Source organism: Pyxicephalus adspersus, chromosome 1, assembly GCF_032062135.1.
Source record: "Pyxicephalus adspersus chromosome 1, UCB_Pads_2.0, whole genome shotgun sequence".
NCBI lineage: Eukaryota > Metazoa > Chordata > Amphibia > Anura > Pyxicephalidae > Pyxicephalus > Pyxicephalus adspersus.
This window is the reverse complement of record NC_092858.1, coordinates 126211684-126220438: the sequence shown is the minus strand read 5'-3', so window position 1 is coordinate 126220438 and position 8755 is coordinate 126211684. Positions and strand designations below refer to the sequence as shown.

The 8755-nt window shown below is 36.7% G+C and overlaps 1 protein-coding gene across 1 annotated transcript; it reads right to left on the bottom strand.

Annotated features, from left to right (window-relative positions):
• Positions 1-1008: 1008 nt before the first annotated feature.
• Positions 1009-6791, bottom strand: LOC140322546 (probable G-protein coupled receptor 139). The gene is made up of 2 exons (XM_072399103.1): positions 6655-6791; positions 1009-4344 (listed from the first exon to the last, which is right to left on the bottom strand). The coding sequence occupies exons 1-2, from the start codon at positions 6725-6727 to the stop codon at positions 3398-3400; spliced, it is 1020 nt and encodes a 339-aa protein (XP_072255204.1). The 5' UTR covers positions 6728-6791; the 3' UTR covers positions 1009-3397.
• Positions 6792-8755: the final 1964 nt, after the last annotated feature.

The window sequence follows — 8755 nt, the reverse complement described above, 5'->3', positions numbered from 1 at the left end:
GGATCCATGAATGATGTTGGACGACCTCTGTACACACGTCAGTATACCGTCTGATACTAGTCCTAAAGTGATAATCGGACGAGAATCATCTGACGTGTGTATGTAGCCTTACTTGTGTGCAGGCACCCAGCAGGATTAACAGGTCCAGGAACTGCATCTTGTGGAGCCGCTGTCTTTGCTGCTATCTCTAATGGCAGACTTCTGGGTCCTCTTTGGCCATTGGATAGTCACTGATGTTGTAACTCCTAAGCATGCGCAGGGATTACACTATATGTGGCACTGTTGCATAGAGAACCAAGCACAATGCATTCACTTTGCAGTTGGAAATAAAACAAAAAGCCAACTGGAGTCAGGGCTTTGTTTTTTTGGAGAAAAGTAAAATGTTGCATGTATCTTTTCTCAATTAGCAAAACTTTTAGTTTTTTCAATTTAGCTCTGTTTTAGAGCTTTCTGAAAACAGTTAACTAAACATGTGTTAATCCTTTGGGATTTTGAGCCAATGTAAAGAAAATCCTTCTGCAAATAGTTTTAAAGTAAATGATCTCTTATCTTCTTTATTACACTTCATCTTTGTTATTGGCCCACTGATCCTGGCACTCACAGATATGAACAGTTCCATATTATGACAACCTGCTGTTTTGTGCTTGCTACATTTTGTGGATGGTGACTCATCAGTTATAACTTCCATTGTTTGAGGATGGAAAAACAAATAGCCTCGTAAATTATTATAGCACAATAAAACAGTACAGACAGTTCTCTGCACTGTAATAAAGGTAATTTAACTCCAACTGCCTAAATTAAACCTTCTGGATGGCTGTAGATGGATGAATGGGTGCTCAATCAGGTAAACAATCAATATGTCTTTTATTGTGTCAATATTTCTATTGTTTACCTGGCTAAACCACCATGCAGCCATTTACCAGTCTGATCAATTGCCACAAATCTGTGAGGAGCACTCCTTAACAACCAATGAGAATATTGCATAAAGGATCATCATGTGCAATCTGGTTTACTGAGATAAAGATACTTTAATTTTATAGTAAATACAAGAGAGGTATTAGAAAAAGATTTAATGTTAAAAATGATTTTTTTCAAAATTAGTTTTCATATACATATTGCAACCTCAGTTAACCATCATAAAGTCAACAAAGGTTTCCAAAACCCAATAATACATTATATAGTACGTCCTGCTCTCTGAAGGCAGAGAATCATTAATTTATCTTCTGCTGGTGGTATGTGCATGGTTTATACCAATGTAACCCTACAGAACTAGAGGGATTGGCACAGGTCACTGAACATCATGCCAGGAATAGCCTTCTTCTCACTGACAGTCTTCCTTCCACTGATACCAATGTAAGGCGCCCTTCTTCTCACTGACACTAATGCAAAGGGCAGTGTTTCTTCCACTGATGATATTGTTAGGGTCAGTCTTTCTCCTACTGACACCAATGTTTAGGTTTGTCCTCCTCCCACTGCCATCAATGTAAGGGACAGTCTTTTACTGATATCAATGTATTGGCTTGTTTCCCCCCAATTACACCAATTTTGTAGAGATGAACAGTGAATTTGTTTTTTTACCACTGCCATCAAGAAAAGAAGCAATAAAAAAAACTTGTCTGAGTCTTGTTTGGGTGATGCCTGTTTACTTCCTTGCCCTGGAGTTACAGAATAAATATAAATAGAGGGTTCACTGGTTGGCGAACATTCAATATAATACATTAAATGCCCATATGCCACATCCCAAATGTAGACCAAACTGATATGTGCAGAGAAACGGGAATAATGATATTATGATATGATATGTATATGTATATAATGATAATATGATGTACCAATAAAATGTATCAATAAAATAGGTTTTATATATGCCGTTAAAGTTCTGTTTCTCTGCACATATCGATTTGGTTACAGAGTAAATAACAACCTAGTCGTAGGTTGTAAAGTTGAATTCTGCTTTTCTTACTCTATCCCAACTAAAGAAATGCTTGAGGAAGGCTGTAGGGTGAAACTTTTCTCCAGCACTTTAAGTGTATCTTTAGGCAAAAAGACAGAGTAGCAGTCCTCTGTAATAGTTTTTATTACTGTCTGTGTCCCCATTGAAGAGTTTCATCCTTCTATTTGTACTGGTAACCATTACCATAAAAATTTGGGGAATTACTGAATTTTCGAGTTGTCATGAGAGCAAGAGGTGAGGGGATATCTTCTAGCTGTGGCACCTGTTCTCCTAAGAAGCGAATTTCTCTCATTTTAAAATTTAAACTTCCTCATGCCTCTAAAGGATAGGAATGAAACAACGCTATGATACACAAACTCTTCTCTTCCCTATCCAAAGAAAGTGTTTGCAACACATTAAAACTTTAAAGAATATATAACTAGAGAATCAAAACTCCTCCTTGTAATTATTGTAGATCAGGCATTCCCAACCACGGTTCCAAATAACCCCAGGGCTCCAGTGGCTGCTAAGGGTTTTTTATTGACTTCCTATCTGTTGATGTCTGCATTGTTATGGGGCAAACACTACTTGGTAGAGCCAATTGTGTGACTTATTATGAAAATTACACAGTATTTATATAGCGCTGACATATTACACAGCGCTTTACAAAGTCCATAGTCTTGTCACTACTTGTCCCTCAAAGGAGTCACTACTTGTCACTACTTGTCCCTCAACCTAACAATCTAATGTCCCTACCATAGTCATATGTCTTTAATACAGGTCAATTTTGGGGGAAATCAATAAACCTAACTGCATGTTTTTGGAATGTGGGAGGAAACCGGAGTACTCAGAGGAAATCCACACAAACACCAGGAGAACCTGCAAACTCCATGCAGATAGTTTTCTGGCTGAGATTTAAACCTTGGAACTAGTGCACCATGCTGCTCTACTTAAATGCTGTTTTTAGGTGTTAATATAGTGTTATTCCCGCCACCACTATAGGGATCATTCTTTCCACTGGCCACCAATTTAGAAGTCTATTTTTTCACTAACCCCCCAAAAATTCTAGTAGGAGTTTCCAAGACCTGCAATTTATTTCATGGTATCCCCAAGGTTAATAGGTCAAAAAAGCTGGTCTAAATCTAGCACTAAATCTAGCTGGTCACTAACTCCCCAAAAATTGGTTCTAGTAGGAGTTTCCAAGATCTAGCTGGTCACTAACCCCCAAAAATTGGTTCTAGTAGGAGTTTCCAAGACCTGCAATTTATTTCATGGTATCCCCAAGGTTATTAGGTCAAAAACAGCTGGTCTAAATCTAGCACATTTACATTAATGATAAATAAAGGTTGTATTATCCTTCAGTAATAGTTTTAGTAGACTTAGTGCTTAAAAAACAACTATTTTGGTACAGTGTTTGATACATACGGATAAATCACAGTAAAAATGAATGCAGTTTTTCCAAGTCTAAGAAATCATATTTTGTGGATTACAACAGCGCTTTCTAGATGAAATGTGAAAGATGGCAGGAAGATTAGTGTGCAGAATGTCAGTTTTGCATGGCTTTACCACCATTTTTACCATCTGTAGTAGCTCCTTCCGAAACCTGGATTGGGTGCAGGCATAAAGGTACATGTTGACAGCAGTGTTTGTGAGGTCCAGCATGGTTCCAATGTCAGCAGCAATGTTGATGCTCTGATTATAATCTTTTCTTTCTATTGTGTAATGCATTGTCTTGATGATGATTTGGGTAACAAATCTGGTGGTACACAAGTGGACAAAAGATAATGACACGGTCAGTAAAAGCACCACTGATTTCATTCTCTGTTTTCTGAAGTTGCTGCCGTCTTCACAATGGACTTTGCTCCTGTGGCATATTTTTCTCAACACAAAAGCGTTCAACGTGAAGATGATAATGTAGGGTAAGATATACACAAGAATGTTTTGAAACCACACCAGACTTTCCACATAGAGCTTAGGTCGCTTAGTGTTGTAGATGCATATATAGCGTCCAGTTTCATTAACTAGCTTGGACTCATTAGCCCAAAAATATGGTACAGAAAACAGGTGACTGAGGGTGAACACTGACCCTATCACATAAAGTGTGCATTTCTTAGTATTTAACTTGGATTTGCGCCACAGAGTTCTGGCAGCAATGAAGCGTTCAAAGGTAAAGCAGACCACCAGCCAGACAGATGAATTGTAAGCTCCATAACTTAGTACATCCCGAATCATACACCAAGGCGCTCTGCTCCAAAAAGGTTCTGGAGTGAAGTTTTGAAGAATCAGTTCAAGGATGACGATATGGATGAGGACCATTGTATCTGCTATAGACATTGCCACCATGTAACAACGGCAAGATGGTGAGAGCCCACAATCTCTTTTCCAGAAAATTAGTAGTGTGAGAACATTGGCTGTAAAGTAAGTTAAGTATGGATGAAAATTTGGCTACAACATTTTTACAACCTCATTTTATCACAGACAAGTTTTGCTCAAACATTCAAAATATTTGCACACTTGGGCAAAGGCAGCAACCAAAAACAACTGGATTTGCAAAAGTCAAGACTGGGCATTATCGGCCATTGGCTATTTCTCACAATATTTTGTTACCAGAACTTTTGCTATAATGTGTAAGTGCATTACCTTTTCTTCATTGTTCCGCCACTGGTTCTTCTACATTCTTCCCAAATTATTGTAATCTTTTAGCTATGACTTCTAGGAATCTTTGGCTATGTTGATTAGCCAGGGCATGATGATATAATGGGATTTCCGCTTATAGAAATCTCTCAAAATGTTTTACTTTTCAGACTTAGTTCTGCTTTAAATAGGGCTACCTGTAGATGTACATTTGCCATTCTTTTTTTTAAAACATAGCATGACGTGCCACATATTATTATAATAACTTCCTTAAAACCAATAGTAAGAAAATAAAAGTCCACACATAGCACGTTATTTGTAATTGTGTGGATATTGACAGCTTGAGTAAGCAACCAGCTGTTCAGGAAACCTGCCTGAAAGACTTATCCACAATGACAGTCACTGTTCTTGCTATCCAATGCTTCAAGCCATCTAATTATTCCTGGATTCATATATTCCTATAGAGAATCCAGCTTTTAACCTTTCTGGAAATGTATTTTCAATGCAAAGAAGTTGTATGTGGCTACTGGTATCTTGGTTAGAAGAAAAAAAATGCCACCAAATGGCTGAATCAAATCAAGTCTAAAACAACCCAACAGCAGTTTTGGGTGGTCTTAACTTTTTAGGCACAATAAAATTCTATTGCAATTTGAAGAAAAGATGTACAGTTCAGGACTGGTTTGTGAAAAGGGCACAGCAAGGTATACCAAAGGTGGCACATTTCCATTTTATGTACACTACTGTAATATAGTTTCATGCACCTTTAAAGCATAATTTATTCAGCAAATACTTTAAAATGTATTTATTAAAACAAGTATTAGATGCAGTAAGAGACAGCACTTGGTACACTAAGTGCCCAAGAAATATGAGTATGGAAGCCATTAGACACCAAAGGAATAGAAGCATAAAACAACACTAGATTCTAGTTGGATACCGGCATAAAAAATGTTGGACAAGGAGATAACAAAAATCTCATTACCTGCCAGAGTCTACAAGCACATGAAAAATGCCAGCCTTCTACATATAAATCTCAGCATCTGATTAAAAGAATAGAGGAAAACACCAACATGGACATCATGCATATTAAGTAGTATCAAGGGGGAGAATTGCAGGATTTATTAAGCACAACCAAGAAAAAGTCTTCATGTCATATTTTATTCCACCTATTCCTTTGTGAATTATATTGTGGTGAATTATGGTTTTGTGATAGTGTTACTATTTCATGTTTTATTGTGAATGTAAAGCTGTTTTTATAGGCAGAAAACTACGGATGGTTGATGAATTGTAAATGTAGTCTTTATTTTCCAATAATTCATAAATACCTAATAAATTAGTATATAATTCTGGTTTATGAATTTGTATTTTAATATTGTGTTTTCTCTTCTTAAAATTAAAGAAAAGAAAAAGAATACAAGAGTTGTAGGCATTGCAATTCATCATATAAAATCCAATGATGTGAGACGCTTTGTTTGCTGCAGTGCAATTCTGCAATTACATCAAACACGATTCTCCAAATTAGAAAGGACAGTAACTATAATCTTTGCAACAAATTACCCATTCACAGTTACTATTCCTAAAAAGGTATTAGTAGCCAACTAAATAATTAGTAAAAATATATTTAAAATAATTAAGACTTAAAAGAAGTTTTAAACAAATGCATGAATAAATTCCCATATATTTACATACATATTATACTGTTATTGGATCACAAAAATCTGAATGTATAGAATGATTGTTATCTGCTTATTTTAGGATTCCTACTTGGTAAAAATTAGTATGACTCCTGATGAAGTTTCCCATTGGGGAGTTTTTCCTATTAAGATTTCTATTTGCAACAGGAAGTGAAAAAAAGTCCTAAATAATGTGGGAAATTTACCCTTTAGACCAAAACAGATGTTCCAAATAGAAACTTTTCATCTCCTCCTGCTGTTCTGACAGCTCCAAAGTTTTGGAATATTACTTGTGAGTATAAAGAAAATTGGAAAGTATCCATCAGGGAACCAACTGAGAACATGAATTGTCTAAATGCATAAGAGTAAGATATAAAATAAAACAATGAACACAGTAAATATCATACACATACTTACATGGGATTCCAATAACAGCCAAAAGGGGATAGAAAGTTTTCTGGAGTGTTACCATCCAGTGCTCATTCCTCATTGTACAGCATCAAGACATCAGTTGGTGCTTAGGTTATATTAATAAAGCTTATCTAGTTAAATCCACATTTGATGAGAGTGATACCTTTTGAGTTTTATTTGTATCTCATCTTTAATCAAACTGAGTTTTTAATTTACTTAGGCAAACAGTGAAAACCCAAACAATAAAACGATGGTAATAATTAACTAAGATGGGGACTGACACATCCATTAGAGTCACATTCTATCATGCATATAAAGAAAACAAGATGAATGTGTTTAATTTAGAAAGGTATTACAATGTGTTCCCTGCTTTGGCTGGTTGGAAGCTTTATGCCCTTTTATCTGCCATTTGTCTATAATGCTCTAGAGATCCAAGAATATTAAACAACAGTGTTTAGGTATAAAGTATAGGAAAATGGAGACCTCCTAATACTTTATACTGTATTCTTCTTACCTGGGACTAGTAAACTAAACTGAAAATCACTTTATCTCATGTTGACAGCACAGTCATTACACATAATATTGTAATAATAATAAAATAATTTCATGCTGATATGATGTCAGAAAAAGGTGAAATCATTAATTTAGCAATTTGAAGCTTCAGATATGAATAATAGTACAGACTCCTCTCCTGTACTGACACAAACTGCACTCTTTGAGCTTTATACTACAAACAGCTCTTTTAACAACTGTCTATACATTGTTAGGGCAAAATAAAGTCCCCAAGCCTGCAGGGGCAGTGTTATGATCTGGGGTCAGGTCCAAGTTATGTGAGGTCAGCTGACTACCTGAATATACTGGATGACCAGGTTTTTACATTAATGGATTTTTTATTTCCTGATGGCACAGGCATATTTCAAGATGATAATGCCAAGATTCATTGAGCTGTGACATTTTATAAGCTTATTGAAACATAACCATGGTGACTCCATGCTGTGATAAATCTAAAGGCCACCCAATGAAATATTTTAGTGTGTGACCTTTTTTTGGCCAGGCTGTATATGTTCCAAGGCAAGCTCCAGTCATGATTTAAAGTTCATTATGTTTCATGGCACACCTTCCATGTAGTTTTAATTGCTCTGCAATATAATTTTGTGGTTCTAAGGCAGGCATAGGCAAACTATGGCCCAATACAGTGGTTTCTCTGGCCCTTTGGGTGTTCCGCGGCTCTGGCAGCTAGGGGAGGGCGCACCGGCAAGAGATGAGGAAGCTCGTGAAGGTGGGCGGGCTGTGTCACTGCACATAACCCACCCACTCTCCCATCACAGGCTCAGATCTGCAATGGGAGAGTGGGCAGGGTCATGTCATCATGATGTCACGTTCAGTGGGATCATGATGGCATAACCCCACCCACTCTCCTATTGGCCTGGCCCCTCCTTCAAATTTTATTATGCGGCCCCTGATTGAAAAAGTTTGGCCACCCCTGTTCTAGGGTAACAAATATTCACTTTTTAGCCTGATTTTGCTGGACCAGCCAGTCCTGGACACGTAAGCAATTCTTAAAAATCTGCTCTTGTAGATTATTTTTTCCTTACAGTGGAATGTCTGAGTTTATAAATTGTTGATCTTTTGCAATCCATTGCTAGACTCTTAGGTGTTCACAACCTTCTTTCTGTGAACCTGAGATAGTTCTTTTAGCATTGGCATGTTAGCATCACACACATCAATAGCAAACAGAACACCAGACCCGCCGTATTAGATTCTACATTTTCATTCATGAAAATTAATACGTTAGTTTTGATTTTGCAATTTGTTTCTTTCAAGACTATGGCTACAGAAATAATTTTCTTAAATGTATCTTTAATTTGCAACATTAACAAGATTCAGGTTACATACTGGTGAAATTCAGACAAAAACATGATAGGGTGAAGCAACAATTCTACTGGTACTATACATAGCAACAGCAAATAAATATCATACATGGTAAAATAATCAGACAACTATTGGTTAAGAAATTGAGGTAGACCCAGTACATAATTTCTAAGTATTATCACACACATGGATACAAGACTTCTCTGGAGCTGCCCCAACTCACTGGAATGCTCTT

Coding starts and splice junctions, on each gene's coding strand:
- LOC140322546 (XM_072399103.1), bottom strand. CDS start 6,727: ATGAGGAATGAGCACTGGATGGTAACACTCCAGAAAACTTTCTATCCC. Junction 4,345..6,654: donor GGCTGTTATTGGAATCCCAT/GTAAGTATGTGT, acceptor CTTACTTTACAG/CCAATGTTCTCACACTACTA.